This window comes from Osmerus eperlanus, chromosome 3 (assembly GCF_963692335.1).
Source record: "Osmerus eperlanus chromosome 3, fOsmEpe2.1, whole genome shotgun sequence".
In the NCBI taxonomy this organism is placed as follows: domain Eukaryota; kingdom Metazoa; phylum Chordata; class Actinopteri; order Osmeriformes; family Osmeridae; genus Osmerus; species Osmerus eperlanus.
The window spans coordinates 21515426-21537141 of record NC_085020.1 but is presented as its reverse complement, the minus strand read 5'-3'; the positions used below and the strand labels follow the sequence as shown (position 1 = coordinate 21537141).

At 49.4% G+C, this 21716-nt stretch overlaps 2 protein-coding genes across 6 annotated transcripts in view; both read right to left on the bottom strand.

Annotated features, from left to right (window-relative positions):
* Window positions 1-1763: 1763 nt before the first annotated feature.
* On the bottom strand, window positions 1764-13238 carry LOC134017792 (myosin-IIIb-like). Its single transcript, XM_062457822.1, has 8 exons — window positions 12981-13238; window positions 12701-12737; window positions 7011-7194; window positions 5317-5451; window positions 4460-4564; window positions 3645-3744; window positions 2831-2907; window positions 1764-1913 (listed from the first exon to the last, which is right to left on the bottom strand). The coding sequence occupies exons 1-8, from the start codon at window positions 12985-12987 to the stop codon at window positions 1764-1766; spliced, it is 795 nt and encodes a 264-aa protein (XP_062313806.1). The 5' UTR covers window positions 12988-13238.
* A 716-nt stretch (window positions 13239-13954) lies between these two features.
* The window catches only part of ubr3 (ubiquitin protein ligase E3 component n-recognin 3), a 44583-nt gene continuing 36821 nt past the window's right edge, over window positions 13955-21716 (bottom strand). For 4 of the 5 annotated variants that reach the window (XM_062457791.1, XM_062457793.1, XM_062457792.1 and 1 more), the window contains 6 exons: window positions 19668-19775; window positions 19236-19361; window positions 18728-18907; window positions 17218-17427; window positions 16649-16788; window positions 13955-16175 (listed from right to left, as the gene is read on the bottom strand). In XM_062457791.1, the coding sequence (XP_062313775.1) occupies window positions 16058-16175; window positions 16649-16788; window positions 17218-17427; window positions 18728-18907; window positions 19236-19361; window positions 19668-19775 (882 nt within the window). In that variant the 3' untranslated portion in view covers window positions 13955-16057. Of the gene's footprint in view, window positions 16176-16648; window positions 16789-17095; window positions 17428-18727; window positions 18908-19235; window positions 19362-19667; window positions 19776-21716 lie in introns of those variants that run through there. The other variant, XR_009929794.1, reaches the window with a different exon arrangement.

Genomic DNA, 21716 nt, shown 5'->3' with positions numbered 1-21716 from the left:
TGGTCTGGATGTTCAGGAATAGAAATAGTCTTATTTCAGGAAGATGAGTGTTTTTGTTGGGTGTGCAAACCCTAACATGTGCAGGTACGTTAAGAACTGCAGAAAAGGCGCACTTCCCAAGGACAGTCCTTCATCAGCATCAGCTATTCTGATCAAAGCTCGTAAGATAGTCAATTGAAAAAGGTGCTCAAGCATGGGAAGCTCTTTTCCAGGAAGATACTTCCGTAATATGACATCCAGCTCTTCAATACAGGGAAATATAGTGTCCCAGTCGCCTGTGCTCATCAGAGGGGCTCTCCAGAGCATCACTACCGTCGTGTTGGAAGGCATTTCCCCTGTTAGGATCACAGTCCCGACACGACAGGCAGGACACAGCACACGCGTCTCCCCTTGATTCTGACTGCCTTCCTGCATTGATGGGAGAATATATTTGAGATAGATGACATGTTAACAGAATCATTTCACGGTTCAGTGCCCCCCCCACTGTGATTTATCGTGGAGTCGCCCAGCCAAAGGTCCCAATTCACACGATTTATGGACCCGGGCCAAATATCTATTTTGATTCGAAAGAGAGACCCAAGCCTCAATAGCGTTAGCTTGTAACACGTGTCTAATTCTATTCAAACCTTTAAGTCGTTCAAAGAGAAGAAAAGGTGATAAAAGAGATGTATGACTAGCGTTATGTACTGTAGATGCATATTAGCCTTGCTATCATGGCCTAGGCTAGATGTCAGCTGAGGATCCTTGCAGTTGCATCTCTAAAGCAGTTTCATTTACGGAACTGTACTCGATACACTTTTTAAGGGTTGTTTTGTGTCCAACAGTCTATCAGAAGTAGTCATGACTGCCTCGGAATTAACCTTTGCAGACTTTGAAAGTCCATCTCGTTCTTTTACAACCCACTGGTATTGTTGAGCCCTTTCAAAGAGATGTACATCCCTCCAGTCTTTGTCTGCCTCTCTCTCTCTCTCCACACAGAGAAGAATGTTGCCGTCCTCTCTGTGATTTGGGAGCCCCTCAGGTTGACCCAGACAGCCACTGAGAATCCTTCCTCAGAGACAATCCATGCGACCGGTCCTAAATTCACATCAGTATGTAGTTGTGACCAAAAGCTGTGATGACACCCATAGATTCCTGCTCGACAAGGCCAAGGCCTGCCTGTCTCCCAGCTGGCTCATGGGGGGGGGGGGGGGGGGCAGCTGACAGGCTCATCTCAATGTGAATGGAGCTAATCACCGATGCAAATTGCAATCAGGGGGGGCCACATCCTCACCTAACAGTTAGATAATTGCACGATTGTGCTGATAACCAAAGGTCAGCCACTTGTACCATCAAGGCGTTCAAATAATCTTTAATCAAAAATTAAGTCTGCATTGGAGGATATTGTCCGATTAAATACGCGTAAAATCAAGAAAGGGTTGTTCTTAATGATGTGGAGTTCTGCAGTAAGGACTTTCAAGATAAAGAACAAGGGAACCACTATATACATATATACTATATAAACTGTATAACTGTTTTATACATTTACATGTATATGTGTGTGTGATTCTACATAAAAAAAATAAAAAACTTGGGTGCATTTCGTAAAAATGTTCAGTGTAGCCTTCTCAGACAGAGAGACAAGGAAAGAGAGATCTGGAGAGATTCACACATAAGGATTCCCTCACTATCCCCCCCATCTGAAATTAGGGCCGGTCGTGTAGCAAGCGTGCAGCCTCAGGGAGAGCCCAGTCAGCCGTGTGCAGAGGGCGCCCCCTGGTGCCTCACCGTGGGATCTTGAAGAGGGCTTTGACGGGGTGCATCTCCGACAGCGGGGGGTCCCCGTCGGCCAACTCGATGGCCGTGATGCCCAGCGACCACACGTCGCAGCGGGCGTCGTACGAGTAGTCGTACTGCTGCTCGCAGGCGATGACCTGGAACAGAGAGAGCGCGGACGTGAGGCGAGCAGGTGCCACGGCGCTCTGACCACTCAGAGGAGGGGAGGGGGGAGGAGGACGGGGGAGGAGGACGGGGGAGGAGGAGGGGAGGAGGGGGGAGGAGGAGGAGGGGAGGAGGAGGGGGGAGGAGGAGGGGAGGAGGAGGAGGGAGGCTGCCCTGCGACAGTGTTTGTAACCTACTGTTTTTGTACATAATCTCTCAGTGATAGCGGGGAGCTGGGAAAGAATAATCCCTCTGCAATGCAACACATAAGACAGTTTCTTCTCTGCTCCAGCTTTGCTTCCCCCCCCCCCACAAAAGGAACATAAATACTTGAATGAAACGAAACACACAGAGAGAGAGAGAGAGAGAGAGAGAGAGAGAGAGAGAGAGAGAGAGAGAGACAGAGAAAGAGAGAGAGAGAGACAAAGGACACCTTGCTGGAGCAGGGAACGGCGGGTCAGAGAAGTTGTCTTTGGTGCGCTCGTCCTTCCCTCACCGTCAGTAACCATTACCCACACCAGAATTTACAGCTGGCTTTATTCTAATTGGCCCTGAGGACCCCCTCCTACCAGCACAATCATCGCGCCTCATTTCTGCCAAACAGTAATCTGGGGCCGGCCCAGACTCCCAGCTATTAACCTTGAGGAGACCTCCAGAGCAGGACGTGCACAATGGAACAACAGGAGGGGGAGGAGGGGGAGGAGGAGGAGGAGGGGATAGAGAGAACAGCACAGCCACAAACCTAGACCAGTCTGTCTTTCAACAGCTCATAAAACACATCTACTGATGCTCGTATAACCCAACGGCCATGTCAATGACCATTAACATGTTGAAGAGTCTTTCATATTACCATTTGGCGGGGACAGGGGGGGGGGGACAGGGGACAGGGCTAGCAGGCTAGCAGACTGACCTCCGGGGCCATCCAGAACGGCGTGCCGACGGACGTGTTCCTCCGCAGGCGTGCACTGGTCAGCTGAGCGGACACACCTGGGCAGAGTTTAGCATCGTTAACACACCTGGGCAGAGTTTAGCATCGTTAACACAAGCCCCTGCATTCAAACAAGCATCCGGGCTTGTTAGGAACATCGAGACTGTATATCACATTGACGAGAAATGACAACTGCGTGTTTGTAATTATATACTAAGCAGTGTTGGGTTTGTGTGAATATGGTAATCAATCAATAAAAAAACTGCCATTTCCATTTCCTGTGGCAACCTGCCATACCGTGATAACTATTGGCAATAATAGTCTCAAATTAAGTGGGACAGATTTTTATCAGCAGGGGTCTGTTTCATCTGTAACACATAGACGATTGCAACATGCCCGAGGGAGACTGGAAGCTATTTACTAGAACAGCTTTCTTTTTTATATGCAAAGGATCAAATAATGCAATTCAAATGAGCAATAATAGCCTTAGGTTAAGGCTCTGGCCCATGAATTACACAGATGCTACACAGAGCGAGGAACTAAGATCGTCTGAATAAAGAAGGTGATTGTCCGCGTGTTTGGGTTTATCTGATGCTTTGTCGATGATGCCACGGGATTTTCTGCGGGTAAATAAAATGTGTTAAACTGTTCACAACAACAGATGAGTCATCTGTCAAACAGAAACCCGCACAAAACAGACAACGCTAAAGATACTGTCAATGTGCTCCCTTTGGCATATTTCTGTGAACTATAATTGGGCTAAATTGCCCCTCAAGAGCAAAACAAAGGCTGTTACCAAAGTCAACGAGTTTGACTCCTCCCCTGTTTGTCAGAAGGATGTTGTTTCCTTTGACGTCACGATGGATGATCCTGTTGTTGTGTAAATGCTGCAGGCCCTGTCAGGGAGTGGGGGGAGCACAGGGGGACTTGATAAACACCAGCAGCCCCTCTTCAACGAGAGTGATCAATATCATTTAAATGCACTTCAAATAAATCAGTTCACTGTCATGCATATCAAAGGACGCCCCCTGCCCTGGTCATAGCTGGGTAAACCCCCCACAGACCGCTGTGGAAGAACCACACCCCTCCACACCACACCCCTCCACACCACACCCCTCCACACCACACCCCTCCATACCACACCCCTCCACACCACACCCCTCCATACCACACCCCTCCACACCACACCCTCCATACCACACCCCTCCATACCACACCCCTCCATACCACACCCCTCCACACCACACCCCTCCATATCACACCCCTCCACACCACACCCCTCCACACCACACCCCTCCATACCACACCCCTCCATACCACACCCCTCCATATCACACCCCTCCACACCACACCCCTCCACACCACACCCCTCCATACCACACCCCTCCACACCACACCCCTCCATACCACACCCCTCCACACCACACCCCTCCATACCACACCCCTCCACACCACACCCCTCCATACCACACCCCTCCACATCACACCGCTCCACACCACACCCCACACCACACCCCTCCACACCACACCCCTCCACACCACACCCCTCACTACTAACCCATCCCATTCCCCCCCACCCCACATTAGCAGCGTGGTGGAGGCCCGTCTTACGGAGAGGGCGCCGAATAAGATGTATGCGATAACGGGCTCCTGCAGTCTCTGGCCTCGCATGAGCAGGCCCTTGATGAGCTCGGTGACAGAGCCACCATTGCACAGCTGGGACAGAGAGAGACAGAGAGACAGAGATGGAGAGACAGAGACGGAGAGATGGAGACAGAGAGAGAGAGATGGAGAGAGAGAGAGAGAGAGAGAGAGAGAGAGAGAGAGAGAGAGAGAGAGAGAGAGAGAGAGAGAGAGAGAGAGAGAGAGAGAGAGAGAGAGAGAGAGAGAGAGAGAGAGAGAGAGAGAAGATGGAGGGAGAGGAGGAAACAACAGTAAGTCATCCATTACTCACTGTGTGGATTATGATTCATGACCTGAGCTATCTCAGCTTCCCTTCCAGTCAGGCCTCTCTCTCCTCTCCCTCCCCCGGCTCATGTTTCCATGATGGGATTGAGATATCTGCAGGGAACCTTCCAGACCCTCGCAGCTCAACGCTGGGTCTTGATCAGAGTCATCTACAGTAAATCTGTTGTTTCTGTGACACAGAGGCTGCTCTGACATCACGCAGCAACAGTCGTAACTGAGGCTGGATCTGGCGTGTTTAGACTGGATCTGAGTCCGTGTGCAGAAGTGTGTGAGATGACACGGACTGGGTGGGCGGTGATAAGGTCCCGCAGCACGTTCCTGCATCAACACGTTTGACAAACATTTTATAGACTAAGTTATGCCTTTAACAGCAGCCACATGTAGTATATAAACCCTTGTATGATGAATTGCTGTACATGTGTTTACCATGCTACTTCACTGGGGCCTTGTGACAGGTGCTATACAGTTCTGTCCAATGAAAGACCTTCAGATGAGCTCACCTCCAGAACCAACCAGAGCTGCCCCCCGGAGATGTCGTCGGACTTGTAGAACATGCCGTAGAACTTGACCACGTTGGGGTGGTTGGACAGGGAGCGCAGGATGTTGTACTCCGCCTCGATCTCTTCGTCCACATCCTTCGACAAAGGAGGCCCCAGTTAGCCCACATCACGGTATGTACAAGGCTGCGCTAGAGCACCATCACACAGACTCTCTAGGAAGCGTAGCTTCACACAGAGTACCCCTCTGGTGTCTCCTGTAGCTCTACGCGGAGCAGGTTGATCTGGAGGTGAATAAACTGCAACACAGAGACCTTTGATCAGGGCAGAGACCTAATAAACACAGAGAGAGACTCCGGCTCTGACTCCGGTTCTGAAGGAGCGTCTCTTTATCAGTTTAAATCTCAGGGGAGGTGAAGAGAAACAGTCAGAGAGGCAGAATTCTTCTTCCTGGATGTGTGAGCGATAGTGTCAGCAGTCTAATCAAGGAGAGGGATGAGGGAGGCATCTTCATGGGCAGGCAGGCAGGCAGGGAGGCAGGGAGAGAGGAGGCAGGCAGGCAGGGAAGGAGGGAGAGAGGGGCAGTCAGGCAGGCAGGCAGGCAGGCAGGCAGGGAGGCAGGGAGGGAGGCAGGCAGGGAGGGAGGCAGGGAGAGAGGAGGCAGGCAGGGAGGGAGGGAGGCAGGGAGAGAGGAGGCAGGCAGGCAGGGAGGGAGGGAGGCAGGGAGAGGGAGGCAGGCAGGCAGGGAGGCAGGGAGAGGGAGGCAGGCAGGCAGGCAGGGAGGCAGGGAGAGGGAGGCAGGCAGGCAGGGAGGCAGGGAGGCAGGGAGAGGGAGGCAGGCAGGCAGGCAGGGAGGCAGGGAGGCAGGGAGAGAGGAGGCAGGCAGGCAGGGAGGCAGGGAGAGAGGAGGCAGGCAGGCAGGCAGAGAGGGGCAGTCAGGCAGGCAGGCAGGGAGAGAGGTAGGCAGACAGGCAGGGAGGGGGCCAGGCAGGGAGGCAGGGAGGGAGGCAGAGAAGCAGACCATCAGCAAGGCAGGTAGACAGTTAGACAGACAGGCAGGCAGGTAAGCCGGCAGGCAGGCAGGCAGGCAGGCAGTAGCAGAGCCAGGAGGAGGATTTCACACACAGAGGAAACACTCGTCTTCAGCCTCCAAACACAACATGGCCCCTCAGCAGGGGTCGTCCGGGCGCCCAGCACAGACCGCCTGGGAGGCGGAGCGAAGCGGAAGGAGGCGGAGGTCTCTGGCAGCTAGCTGTACATCTCTGGGTTGATGTGACAGGGAAATAAGAGGAAAGGAGGGTGCACTGACTGGTAAGGATGAGCGGGGGGGAATGCGAGAGGATGACATGGAAATAAACTTGACAAGAGGATGGAGACAGCTGAGAAACGTAGGCCACCGTGTACCAGAAACAGGAAACCCATAAGCTTTTAAAACAGTCGAGGAGGAAGGAGATGGAGGGGGAAAGTCAGGTGACCACTTACTCTGTTTGTATGGCTGGAATACTGAGACAAGCCCAAAAATTGGTAAAGAAAAACAAAAATGATTTCCTTTATTCATACATTTGATTCTGACCTTTTTGTCACAGATCTGCTATGACATTTCGGCAGGAAAAAGGAAATGTCACTTGCCAGACCCGCAGCAATCGTGCTCTCAGGGTCAGCGTGATTCATCATAGTTGTATTTTCTCCAGACTTACGTTGATCGGGTCCAGGACTTTGACAGCGGCCTGACTGCCATCCTTCTTGTTGGTCACCCGGTACACCTTTCCATAGGTCCCCTTCCCGATGGTCTCCACGATATCCCAGGCTCCAGACGGATCGGCCAGCTTCTCCAGACCCATCATGCTGGCCTTGTAAGGGTACAGTCCATACAGCGACCGCCTAGAGGTTCCACAACCAACACGAACACCTCAGTTGAGAGGGGCCCAGAAGGAACTGCACAGCAACCCAGGCTAACCACCCCAGACGGAGCGCTGCACCCGACAGCCCCAACAACACGATTAAACTCGACAACACGTGTTCAAATGATACCTTCCATCCACTGTTGTTTGTGAGATGGGTTTTAAAACGATTTCAGCAGCGCAATCTTTTGTAATCTGAGTGCAAAGTTTACAGAAACTAAGTTCAATGTTAATCCCTCCCAATGCTTCTACCCTCTGAGGAGATCTTTTCTAATCAAGCCGCACACAGGTCTTACCTCATGACAGCCAGAAACACTGTTAGCCTGTTACGACCACAGGGTTACAGCCAACCACCGACTGATGTTACGCGCATACCGTTACAGCCTGTCCCAGCCAACCACAGGGTTACAGCCAACCACCCACTGATGTTACGCGCATACCGTTACAGCCTGTCCCAGCCAACCACAGGGTTACAGCCAACCACCCACTGATGTTACGCGCATACCGTTACAGCCTGTCCCAGCCAACCACAGGGTTACAGCCAACCACAGTGTTGAAGCCAACCACAAACAAAACACATTCTCTACCTACGGAAAATAATATACTGCCCCTACATCCTCTGCTCGTGCTCACTGGCACTGCGTTTGCCAAGGGAGCCCCTTAACGGGTTTAACACGCTGTTAGAGAAAGCTAACACCCAGCCGGGTGACTGGACGCCTCTTACTTACACTGAGACTGTTATTTTGTCCCGACTCATCAAAGCATCGGACGGAACACTCTAATGAGCGAAGACCAGCACAACAAGAGCGCAGACACTCGCTTCAAACCTGCCGACAGACAACAAGGAGAATCCCCCGCCCCACCCCCCCCACCCCCGCCCCACCCCCCCCCACCCCCGCCCCACCCCCGCGCGCTGAGTTAGTCCTCTCAGCGGGGGCCCCACAGTGCGCTGAGAACATCGCAATCTCCTCAGGATCAGATGGATTTACCTGGGATTAACTCGACAAGCGCTGCCCTCCAACCACTGAACCGAAACCACCTTCACGCAACATCCTGACTGCAGTGCGCTGATCCCATGTGCAGCATACACAAGTCAGCGTAAGTGAAACCATTACCATGAGTGCTACACCAAAACACCTCACATTAATCACCACAGGCTCTATAAAGTCATGTGTCTTCTATAGATCACTGATTCAAACAGGTGACAGCGTATATGTACGAGTGGCATAACATGATGTATTAAGAAATCATATTTACATGCTCTGACCAAATGTATGTTTTGGGCTGTCCGAGTGATGGATGTGTGCGTGGACGCGCGTGTGTGTGTGTGTGGACGTTTTTCAAATGGTTTGTCATCGAAGTGTCACGCCTCACGTTGTGTGACCCTGAAGGAGAGAGCTGGAGAGGGGGGCGGAGGCCTTTAGTTTGGAGCGCAGGTTGATATGAAAAATGTAAACCACGTTTAAACCACGGTGGCTGTCTGTCCCTACCGGGGCGTGTGGGTGTATTGATGAGCTGCATGTTGAGGGATGGCGTGACACCCTGGACGGACGCCATAATGACCGCTAGGAGACTTCTGAACACACAGCAGCACAGCAGTGATGACGGATGTCCTTCACTGCGTCCTTTGTCACAAAGCGAAGTCAGGTGGCTGAGCAGTGAGGGAATCGGGCTAGTAATCCGAAGGTTGCCAGTTCGATTCCCGGTCATCCAACTGACGTTGTGTCCTTGGGCAAGGCACTTCACCCTACTTGCCTCGGGGGCATGTCCCTGTACTTACTGTAAGTCGCTCTGGATAAGAGCGTCTGCTAAATGATTAAATGTAAATGTAAGCGAAGGGACTCAGAAGCTTTGCGGGGACGTCTGAGCATGCAACACGGGGAGAGGACGTCTGAGCGTGCAACACTCACTCGCAGTCCGTCTTCACACAAACACAACGTTATCGCTGATCAACCGGCCTGGTGAAATTCCAACACCACGGTGAACAGCGCATGCCTTGCGCATACAAGATTAAAAAGGCTGCTTTAATAGCATCCATTACAGTCACCGCCGTTTCCATTGTACACACGGTGCATTGAACGTGTTGCCATGAGGCTTGTTGCCCGGGCGTCTAAGACAAGCTATTGTAACAAGTGGCTCATATTCCACAGAAGCAGCTGTGCCCCAAGACAAGCTGCCAGCATCAGGTCCCCATTCAGTAATATCAACATGCTCCCCAACAGTATCTAACAAGCTCAAGAGTTCACTAGCACGGCTTAAAATAGCATCTTGCTGATGGCAAAAACTATTATTTTTACAAACCATTTAATGAGCTTTATGAAAGCTTAAAATGTGCCATTTAAAAGTGCAGACTACAATGCACAAAACAGTACATGAATAATCAGGTTGCCTGGCAACATTTTCTTGTCTTCATGATTGTCAAGAAAGACAATCAGCCAATATGGTCATGTAACATAAGAAGCCCTGCTATAAAACAGTTATAAAGTCAGTGAGCTACATTTAAAAAAAAAAATGTTTTAACAAAGGTAGTTATTTGCATGTGCATATTCAGTAAAGCGATAAAATTCCAGATCATCATAAAATGTCATAAAACTTAAAAATGTATGCATACCTGTGTCTGATTAATGATGTTGAGTCAAGTTCTGCTGAATGTGTGTGTGTGTCCTTGTGTCTCTGTCTGTGGCTTGTGCCCACTAACATATACCTGGCTAAATCATGCAAATCAGCCACAATTAATTATTAATTCAGTAGTAATCTGCAATGCGATCTAGTGTTAAATATTCAGGGGCCAGATGTATCCAGTCATAATGGTGGAAGTTATGAAGACTCGTGTTACATGCTGGTAACCAGGAAGTCCAGGATAGTTACAGGGTCACATGACCCCTGCACGCCCCCTCTTTGTAAATAATCTGCGCCCTGACCAGATGTTATATTCTCCACCTCACCATCTACGACCTGACACTTAAGAAACTGTGAACAGAACTAAATATTCACGTGTTCATGTAGCATTGTGAAGTGTACTCAAGATTGTGTGTTGCAATGTGATGTTGTGTTGCAATGTGATGTTGTGTTACAATGTACCAAAATGCTACAGGGGCATAGCTATAAAAACACAACCCTATTTTGCCGTAACACCAGTCCCAGCAGTCATGTTGCCAGGCACTCAAACCCCTGGCCAATCCTCAACATGATACACCATCACAAAGCTGAGATGCACATTCATGTTTTCCGTTTCAAACAGATAACTGTCAGTAGGCTAGACTAGATTTCAATTTCAATTCCAAAGCTTATTAAAAGACATCAAAACTAAACACAGCATGCTCTCATTCAGAAAATGGTGTCAAACTTTTACTGCAACCAAGAGACAGCACAATTATGTCCAGTGACTGTGATACAGCCTGCCTCTCATCACACAAGGATGGAAGCCTTCAATTGTTTTGGCTCAGGGATACACTGACTGGAGGACAGGAAGGGAAAGAGAGAGAGGGAGGGAGGGAGGGAGGGAGGGCGAAGGCGAGAGAGAGAGAGAGAGAGAGAGAGAGAGAGAGAGAGAGAGAGAGAGAGCGAGATCCCTAAGAACTGGACACCGGCGTAGCTTGATGAGCAGGCTCAGGTTCCTCATTGTCTGCTGCAACACTGTGTCAACATGCCACACACGATCCTGTGACCTCACTGCTATGTGTACACACAAACTCATCAGGACTCGAGTTATTCAGTGCAATTGGAGAAAATGTGTACACAGACACACGGTATGTTTTACTGGCGTAAAGGCCAACATGGATGTCTTATATATGTGCATTGTGAGAGTCAGATGGCTGAGCGGTGAGGGAGTCGGGCTAGTAATCAGAAGGTTGCCGACATGGCATGGCCGTTCGATTCCCGGCCATGCCAAATGACGTTGTGTCCTTGGGCAAGGCACTTCACCCTACTTGCCTCAGGGGGAATGTCCCTGTACTGACTGTAAGTCGCTCTGGATAAGAGCGTCTGCTAAATGACTAAATGTAAATGTCTATCGAATGATCCCCAACACATGGGGCGGAAGCTACACCTCACAGCTACAGCAACCGTGTCAGAGCAGAAATAGGAGCCAGGAGACCTTGACTCTTGTTAGTGCGCTGTGCATCATTCTGCGCAGTCATCGTGCCTGCGCAGGTCCAGCCGGTGAGGTGGGCCGAGCCTGGGAGAGCACCATGGCACTTTCCAGACCACGAGGCATACTGTCTGGCAACAGGTTGTTAGCATTTGACACCAGAACCAGTGTTGCAAAAGGTAAAAGTGGTTAATCTCATTTTCTGCTTCTATCTAACTCTCACTCTCTCTCACTCTCTCTCTCTCCCTCTCCCTCTCTCTCCCTCTCTCTCTCACACACACACACCACACACTTGATAGGCTACTACAGCATCTTAGTAACTACCAAGCCACCACACTTTACTGTGGTAAAAAAAAAAAAACTCAGTTCCTTAGCTATAATCCCTGTTAAGGGGATATGAGAAGGCTTTACAGTAAATCCTTCATCCTCAAAGTCAAATCATAAGACCACATACTGAAGATGTCCTGTATCTCAGCCTCAATGGTGGAGAGAGAGAGGGAGAGAAAGAAAGAGAAAGAGAGAGAGGGAGAGAGGCGAGAAAGAGAGAGATACAGGGACCTCACACACTTAGGAGCAAAGGGAAGGATGAGCTTAAGGTGTATTTAGAAATTGAGACCAACGTACTGCCCATTTTTCATACAATTTGCGTTGTACTATTTAAGGGGATTTTGAGGATAATTTGGCCCTGATACCATATGTACAAAACATCTATGTGATATGTACAGGCGAATGCTACAGATAGTAGGATTCACGGTATCTGGTCCTATCTCTCACCAGATCCTGCCATGAAGGTGGAAAAACTCTTTTGCCTTGAGGTGATTTTCGTCTGTGTTTCCAAGACCCCTGAGTATTGAGTAAAAACAGCGCACCTAATTATTGGCGATACAAATACATAATTACATTCAAATGAATGACAGAAAAAACCTGTCGCAGTTTTAGCAATCCATTCACTCAGTATCAGTCTCTATTTATGGCGACCACGTTACGTTAAAAAAATGTAGGTAAATTAAAAACTTAAAATACAAACATGTTTAGAGCGAGACAAGTACAGCTATTGTATATTATTAATCCACAGGGGTGTGCGAAGGCCTCATCCAAGATCTAGATTATAGGCAGTGAGGCCTGGGTGATTTAAGATAATTGGTCATGCAGGTGAAATAAAAACATTGTCAGGGTACTGTGGCTCCATCTAGCTAACTTTGGCCTAGGCAACACCTACAATGAGTTTATAACTGTCACTTCATTGTAGAGAATCTAAAACACAATCTGAAGGAACAAGGGTTTAACTGGATGACTTTCGATGACTTTTGATGCCACAAAATAATACTTTTTAAGAAACATCTCGAAGGCACAAGCAAAATGAAGAATGACAGTCGGCTAGATTGGATATGCCTACCCTGCCGTTGCTGCCCCTGTGTTTCCATTAGTGATTCCTGCAAACAGAACAGAGACAAAGGTACACATAATAACTTTGACGACTTTTCTGTTGACATTGCCACAACTGTACGCCTACACCAAGCATCACTCGCCATCACAAATTGATGACTCAACCTGCGGCGCATTTCTCCTTAGATTGCTGTTACTGTACCTCTAAACCCACACACTTTCAAGGTACTCAGTGTAATATACAGTCAAATGATTTGTCAATCAATATAAATGTATTCTGTGTAGCTTACCTTCCATGGCGACATATCCGAACAGATTTTCTCTCTTTCCTCACTTAATGCAAGAGGGTAAGTGAGGATTAATTATTAACTGAAACTTGAGAACCTCTTGCAGGAAACCAAGCTACCGCACCTGAACAGACCGTATCCGTGTTAGCTATACTCGTTACCAAACAACAAAGTAAATGTTTCAAATGTTCGTAGGCAATTCATTTTCTGCAATTGATGGCAATATGCCATTGAAAATCGCCGTTTCATATGGAATCTTACCGAGGCTTGAGATAACTAACTGCTAAAGTGTAATGTTGGAATTGCTGCGGATATAAAACCCTTTGAAAGCGCCTCCATCTCTAACGTAGCATTTTTTAACAGTGTAACTCTGTAAAATGCCTTGCTGGCATCAGCTGGATGTCTCGCATTTTCTCCCAATTAGAGAAGATTCCACAAAACAGGCTTCGTAGGGCCTTGTTCATTAGGTTAGAGCCTCTATTGTTTGTGAAACTTCAACCCACTTTCCCCCTCAGTGCACAAACAAGTTAGTTTTGATTAGCGTTTATGGCTGCACTGCAACGGGTGAGTATTGCACTGTTCTCTGATGAGGGGACGAAAAGTGTTTCTTGAGTCACATCTTGTGCTGGTTAACATGACGGACTGCCCAACTTATATTTATTATACAAGGCCAACACTATGGCTTTAAAATCTTGAGTGGAGCAAACTATGAAACCGGATTTAGCTTTCAGGTTTATGCTGCACTTCCAGTTGGGAGTAAAAACAGGATGAGCACGTGGCGATGAGAGCAAATCAATTACAGGGCTTCCATGAAGAGTGCATTAAGGTTGACATGCAACCAAAACACATTATATTTAATTGCCAAAGTGGGTACAGGAAATAAATGGTTACAGACACGTTTTTAAATTCTGTATGGGGACATCAGCCTCTGAAACACATTATTAGCTATAATAAGACACAAAAAAGCAAAGCAGGAATCAGTGTGTTTATATTTTATTCACATATGTTACATTTTGCATTAAATGTCTAAGTCACACTTCCTGATCCAACTCAGAAAGCACCTACAGTAATGTACTGTATTCTTTCTTTTCATCCATACAGGAGAACACGCAAAGAGCTTTCAGATGAAGTGTACAGCCATCGCCCCTTGGCCACTCTGTTGCGGTCACGTACACACTGGGGACTGTAAAACAAGAGGCTGGGGAACATCAGAGTAAACAGATAAGCAGCATGCGTGAATTCAAGAGGAAATCATTCAAGTGTTTGCCTAAAAGAAAAAAAAAAATCCTATTTCCAGCACAATGTGGACCAGCAAAACGTACTAACACCAGCATTAATCAACCAGGGATCCCACAGTACATTTTTTTCTTTCCAATATCAAAAGTAACATGAACCTTACAGGCACAGCTGGATAAGTGTCTACTCATTCGGAGGGGGAAATGGTGATTGAAACTAAGCATTTGAAACAATTAACTCAAAGGAGTGGAAAACATGCGTGTATGATGGGTACTGAAGATGCTCAACTGAACTCTAATGTTGGAATGCATCCATGACTTGTCAGTCAGTGATTACAATTTGGAGTAACTTGTATGGGATTGTCTACTGTATGCTTAGCTATTTTGGATATACATTTTGGCAACCAAAAACATACAGACGAAGGTAGGTGACAGTGCGGAAAATATGATCTACTGTTATTGTGATACAGCACTAATAGACTGATGACACTTCTCAAAAGTTTCACACTAGGTAACACAATGAATACACAAACGGACCAAATGTTATCCTTCAGATCTCTCTCCCCCCCTCCCGTAATCTCCTTTTAATCCAAAAGAAAGAGTTGTTTGATATGCCCACAACATTTCACGACATTTACTGCATCTTCACAGAAAGGGCTCACTGAAAGCATGTGAAACCAGACATTTGAACATTCGCCCAACGCCCAATGACTAAAAACCTTCAAACTGCTAAATTCCTCACCAGCACAAAATGATAAAGGTTTCCCCCATGTAGTTGGAGTATTCCACATCAGTATAAATCTAAACGTGTTCAACTTTACAGGAAGAAAATAACTATCGAATTTGTGAAAAATGTAATACTAAGAAATAAAGAAATATAAATCAAATGGGCAAACATGTAAACTGAAGTGGACAGATGCACTTTGATCCACACAGGTCTGTCTGTATTTCAGTCTACTGGGTTTGGTCTGGGAAACGGCTGTCTGATGTTTCTCTCAGAGCCAGCGAGGCCTAGTGGAAGGAGGACTGCGTGTCGAATCCAGAGACGACCGCACATCTCTCAACTCTGCAGTGAGCTTCAGTCAACAGGCCGTCTCTATCTCCCGTAAACTCAAAACCTTCACCATTTTTTATTTTTTAGAAAAAGAAAAAGAATCTTTACAAAGGTAAAATTACTTAAATCGAACAATGAGCAGCAGCATTTTATTTAAATATTAAAAACGTTGTATTTTAAACTACAGCAAAAAAATTCCTGAGGATGAATTGCAACTTGACCCCCCAAAAAACGAGCCTTTGTTTGTTTGCAATAAACTGTGTTGATGGGTGATTTCTCCTGCCTTCCTCTATGTTCCATCCAACACTCATTTTGCAACAACATCGCTACCCTCACCAGGAGCTTGAAACCCATGCCGGCAACGAGATGTTGCTTAGATGAGGGATATGCATCAACTCATACATGGAGACAAATGAGCGTTACTCTAACCAAGGGAATCTATTTTTTTTTGTTGCAGAAAACAAACTATATGTTGGGCTTGAAAAGCCTTCTAAACCTATCTTTTTTTCTCTGGGCAAGGTTGTGCTTTCACTTATCCAGCTTGTCAAATTTTGTTTCTCCCTGTTGAAAAGCACACGGTAAATCACTTAAATAAACACACACGCTTGTTAGTCTTTAGGCATGATTGTACACCAAACTTCACATAAACCAAGGCTGTAGCAGCGCCACTCTCACTGCATGTTTGTTTATATCACATCATAAGATTCCCAGTTTTACAGAGGCAGACACATGAAACCATGGAGATTCTTTTCCACCTGGAGTTGCGGGGCTGCTGTGTACGCAGGGCCCCTTCACAGGCCGTTGTAGTGGGGCCCCCAGCGCTTGTTTATGTGGTCGAAGGTGTGCGAGACCCACTGCAGCTCCAGCACTCGGTACCTCTCTTCACAGAGAAACAGGGGCTTGCCACGGCTGGAGGAACAAGGATTGAGATATTATTATGGTTGTTATTATTATTCTCGTTCCCCGTGCCTGGTAGCCTTGCGATGTGGTTACTCTGCAATGGGCCTGGTTAAAAACAAGACATTCCTTGACTTTTACCGCCAAAATACGATGGGTCAGATGGCTGAGCGGTTAGGGAGTCGGGCTATTAATCAGAATGACGTTGTGTCCTTGGGCAAGGCACTTCACCCTACTTGCCTCGGGGGGAATGTCCCTGTACTTACTGTAAGTCGCTCTGGATAAGAGCGTCTGCTAAATGACTAAATGTAAATACAGTCAGAACTATCTAATCCTTGACCATCAGCAGTACTCTCTACAGTGTGAGTGTGTAACTCGATGGATCAAACTAGCGAGCCCCCTGACTGGACGTGGGCCTGAGAGGGGGTGATATGATGCGAGGCGAGGCTGGAGCCCCCAAGCACGAACGGTCCGGTCTCTCTTACCGGAGGTCTCTGTCCTCCTCTCCGTGGGCATCCAGGTACACGGACCCCCACAGGCAGAAGCGATGCCCTCGGATGATGATGATGACGGAGGCGTTGATCAGCAGGAAGATGCCCGTCGCCGCGCCACAGTGTTGGGAGTGCTGGAGAGACAGAGACCACAGTTACCATCAAACCTGGAGACCAGATTCTTAGGATGCGCATTCTGCTCATGGCGAGTCAGCGAACCTACAAGGACGCATTTCAGAGGTATATGGCAAGTTGTAATCGTTTTTTAAATACCGTGTCTTATACCACTATATCTCTCTTATATCTCTGATATTACGGAAGAAACATCAAAAAGTAAACAATATATATATATATATATATATTAAATAAAAGACAAGATATCACTGGTGGTCCCTCGGGTTGGGGATGAGACTTGTGGCTTGATAGGAGGCAGTGACTCACCAGAACACATTCACAGATGCCCTGCTGCTTGCAGCACAGGCCCTTAGAGGCAGTGACTCACCAGAACACATTCACAGATGCCCTGCTGCTTGCAGCACAGGCCCTTAGAGGCAGTGACTCACCAGAACACATTCACAGATGCCCTGCTGCTTGCAGCACAGGCCCTTGAGGCAGACGAAGGCCCCACAGACGAGGCACAGGGCAGGGTCCTTTGGCACCTTCTTGCAGGCGGAGCAGGCCTTCCTGTGGTAGTACTGGAAGATGGTGTTGTAGTTGTCGGGGAGCTGCAGGAGATGGGGGGGGGCCCACTGAGGGTCCTGGACGAGCAGGGTCTAGGAGAGACCAGTCACGACAACAGATTTATTATTATTATGTATGGCAAAGCACAAATATTGTATTTCGTACTGTAAATTCAATGATGTCTTGAGTAACCTTTGACTGCTGTACACAGTGGTTATGGTTAGTCTGAGGGAGGAGAGACCCATCACAACAGGATTTATTATTCTGTATAACAATGTCAATAAAATATGTTTGGAGTAACCTTTAACAGACGTACACAGAGCAGTTCTGGTTTGGGTTAGCATGGTTGAAGCATTGGAGACACTGGCGAACTGGACCCGAGTGTAACCTACAACACCCCTAGCCTGGAGGAGCACTGTGTCTGTACTACAGGATCTGTCAATCACTGAACATCAGAGCCGAATCCCACCAGACGTCCTCTTTATTACCCATGATGCCTCAGTGTGCATGAGCTCCTCTCTACTGCCTTAATGAGGCCTGAGTCACCACTAATCAGGCTGACCACTTCTCAGATCTCCACTGCCACTAGAAGCAGGGGACGTCCACGGATTTCACTGCAGGACGTCACTGCAACATATCGACGCTTTTGCATCATCCATTTACCACAAAACACAAATAGAAATAGATAAGGTAGCTACTAGCTATAAAAAAATAAAAAAAATAAAAAAAAAGAGATCAAATCGCGACTTTTATTTAGCCTTCAATTGAATGAATCTTCCTGTTATCTGCTGCTGTGCTGCGCCTTCTCCTGTCCTTCAGCTCGTCTCTGGGATCATAAATAACAAGTAACCGTGCAGGAGGAGTGTGGAAACAATCCAAACGGCCGATCAAAACACAGAGTTCTCATCAAGTGATGTACGGCATTCAAAAGGTCAATGCTGAATGACAAAGCAGGCCGACAAACGCCTGACTTGTACAGCCATAACTCTCCTGGGCTCAGCTTACGCCCAGCCCAGGCTTGGAAACCAGAAGCTTCTTCCACACGGGGCTAAAATACGTCTGAAGACGTGGCAGTACACAGTGGGCACGCTGATCGAGATCCCTGTGGGAGCTCTGGAGACATCTGGGTGCCTGGTTGCCGTGGTGAGGGTGAACCCGGTTGCCGTGGTGTGGGTGAACCTGGTTAGCCGCGGTGTGGGTGAACCTGGTTAGCCGCGGTGAGGGTGAACCTGGTTAGCCGTGGTGTGGGTGAACCTGGTTAGCCGTGGTGTGGGTGAACCTGGTTAGCCGCGGTGAGGGTGAACCTGGTTAGCCGTGGTGTGGGTGAACCTGCTTATCCGCGGTGTGGGTGAACCTGGTTAGCCGCGGTGAGGGTGAAGTGCACAAGCTCACCAAGGACTGCTCAGCCTGGGAGTCGGACAGCCCGGTGACCTCGGAGCACCACTGGGTGATCAGGGGGAAGGCTCCCACTGCCCACTCCAGACAGGAGGCACTGGTGATGGGGTTGGAGGTCTGGGGGCAGGGGGCTAGGAGCCCCAGACACACAGCCAGGGAGGAGAACTCGTCATCCTCCTGAGGACACGCACAGACAAGGAGGAAATCAACATCACCTCCATCTGGTTACGGTTTCTTAGAGGGAGGGTAACACCTGTGGTGTTTATTTGACTTGCGGAGCGTTTATATACAGGTCCACTCATGAGCTGGACATGTATAAACGCTCCTGGTGTCAAATGATTTCATTGGTGGATTTGGAATACCTCACATATCATATCATCGACATTTAAAAGAAAACAGTCCTTGTGTTAAGAGGTGTGGGCGTGGGGAGCTTGTGGGACAAGACTCCCGGTGACCCTGCTGGGGGAGGAGCAGCCAGGGCGGCCGGCCGGCCGTGGTGACGTACCGGGCAGCCGGACAGGTGGTCCCCGTACAGGTGGTGCTGCAGCAGGCAGGAGAGGCGCAGGAAGGGCAGGCAGAACTGCTGGAGGCTGTACTCGATGGACTGGGGGGACCACACACTGGAGCTCAGCTGGGAAGGCAAGCGCAGTGACGCCTCATCAATAACCTGGGAACAGCTGGCTGATAATGGGGTGATATATATCTCTCTCCTGGAGACTGGGGATATCTAACCACTGTGGCTCTAGGTAATGGCCAATTCATCATGCAAGAGAAAATAGGAAGACAGGGGGGGGGGGGGATGCACAGACTAGTGGATTAGCTACCAGGAGAGATGCAGTGATAGATAGAGGAGGCCTAGTTCTGAGTTCTGCGGGTTACTGGATCAGAATATCTCCGAACTGTTCTTAAAATGGTTTGTTCGAACTGGGAGACTTACCATCGAAGGTTCCTCAAGGTTCACATCATACACGCTCCTCTCGCTGGACAGCTCACCGATGACATGGCCTAGAAGGGCTTCACTAGACTTCTCAGCATTGGCTGCATTCTGTAGGTGTAAAGGTAACCAAATAAAACAGTTTCGGACAAAATTAAGATTAGCAGCTCAGGGATCGTACGGTAGGATTTCCAACCAAAGCAACGCCCCAGGGAGTTTTAGATGATCCATTGTAAAGTTCTAGAAGTAGTGCGAGAATTGTGTCCCGGTGTCTCCCTAAGTACTCAGTCTATCTTACAACAATGGGCTGCGCTGTATAATATTATAATTTATGCAGAATGAGCCTGGTGCGCAATAATTCTTTTCATGCAATAAAATATCTGACCGTCGATAAGCACAGAGACATTACCGAATGCGTGTCCTGATAAAAAAAATTCAACTGGTTTGACTAATATTTTATATGGGGAAAAGCTGCTGGCATTTATCAAGTTGACGGTGCTGGAATTTAGAACAGCAGCCCTCTTATCTAGCCTGGCGTCCTCTGTCAAAGATTTATAGAAGAGGAATTTAATGTCTCTGGATTTCCTTCCTCTGGGCTCTGATCTAGGCTCTGAAACTTGCCGTCTTCCTTTATCTCGCGCAATTTAAATACGACGACATCCTTCCAAATATGGACGGTGTTAACAATAAGGATTTGGTGTGCGTCTTAATGACAGCGAGGGCTGCATTGTTGAGGCCCAGACGAGGGGGGATATTCAGTCGTGCCTGGATAATAGATGGCAACATCCTTAAGGCAGGGGTTTTGCTATTTGTCCACTGACATTCAAACTAGCCGCTCACTAATACATATTTAATAGGCTGAAGACGAATAGCCAATTAATGGAGCGGTGGTCGGCAATCACACGTTCACTGATAATGAAGATCGATATTCTCGGCCTCACATACAACATAAAGAAAGACTGTAATAGCTTATTCGATCTCCAAGCAGAAATCAAATACAGCAATTTAATATGGTTGTGCATTGAGAACAGGGAGAAGCAACAAAGGCAGAAACACACACACACACACGTGAGTGTGACAGGGCGGTGTGAGGCCTGGGGAGAGGCAGGGCGGGGGGGGGGGAGGCAGAGGGAGAGGCAGGGGGTGGGGTGAGGCCTGGGGAGAGGCAGGGCGGGGGGGGAGGCAGAGGGAGAGGCAGGGGGTGGGGTGAGGCAGAGGGAGAGGCAGGGGGTGGGGTGAGGCCTGGGGAGAGGCAGAGGGGGGGGGAGAGGCAGAGGGAGAGGCCGGGGGTGGGGTGAGGCCTGGGGAGAGGCAGGGCGGGGGGTGAGAGGCAGAGGGAGAGGCCGGGGGTGGGGTGAGGCCTGGGGTGAGGCAGGGCGGGGGGGGGGGAGGCAGAGGGAGAGGCAGGGGGTGGGAGGCAGAGGGAGAGGCAGGGGGTGGGGTGAGGCCTGGGGAGAGGCAGGGCGGGGGGGGGGTGAGAGGCAGAGGGAGAGGCCGGGGGTGGGGTGAGGCCTGGGGAGAGGCAGGGCGGGGGGTGAGAGGCAGAGGGAGAGGCCGGGGGTGGGGTGAGGCCTGGGGAGAGGCAGGGCGGGGGGGGTGAGGCAGAGGGAGAGGCAGGGGGTGGGGTGAGGCCTGGGGAGAGGCAGGGCGGGGGAGGCAGAGGGAGAGGCAGGGGGTGGGGTGAGGCCTGGGGAGAGGCAGGGCGGGGGGGGGGAGGCAGAGGGAGAGGCAGGGGGTGGGGTGAGACCTGGGGAGAGGCAGGGCGGGGGGGGGAGGCAGAGGGAGAGGCAGGGGGTGGGGTGAGGCCTGGGGAGAGGCAGAGGGAGAGGCAGGGGATGGGGTGAGGCCTGGGGAGAGGCAGGGCGGGGGGGGGGAGGCAGAGGGAGAGGCAGGAGGTGGGGTGAGGCAGGGCGGGGGGGGAGGCAGAGGGAGAGGCAGGGGGTAGGGTGAGGCCTGGGGAGAGGCAGGGCGGGGGGGGGGCAGAGGGAGAGGCAGGGGGTGGGGTGAGGCCTGGGGAGAGGCAGGGCAGGGGGGGGAGGCAGAGGGAGAGGC

Coding starts and splice junctions, on each gene's coding strand:
- LOC134017792 (XM_062457822.1), bottom strand. Junction 7,195..12,700: donor ACAGGGGCAGCAACGGCAGG/GTAGGCATATCC, acceptor TGGAACCTCTAG/GCGGTCGCTGTATGGACTGT. Junction 5,452..7,010: donor AAGTCCTGGACCCGATCAAC/GTAAGTCTGGAG, acceptor CCTTTGTCGAAG/GATGTGGACGAAGAGATCGA.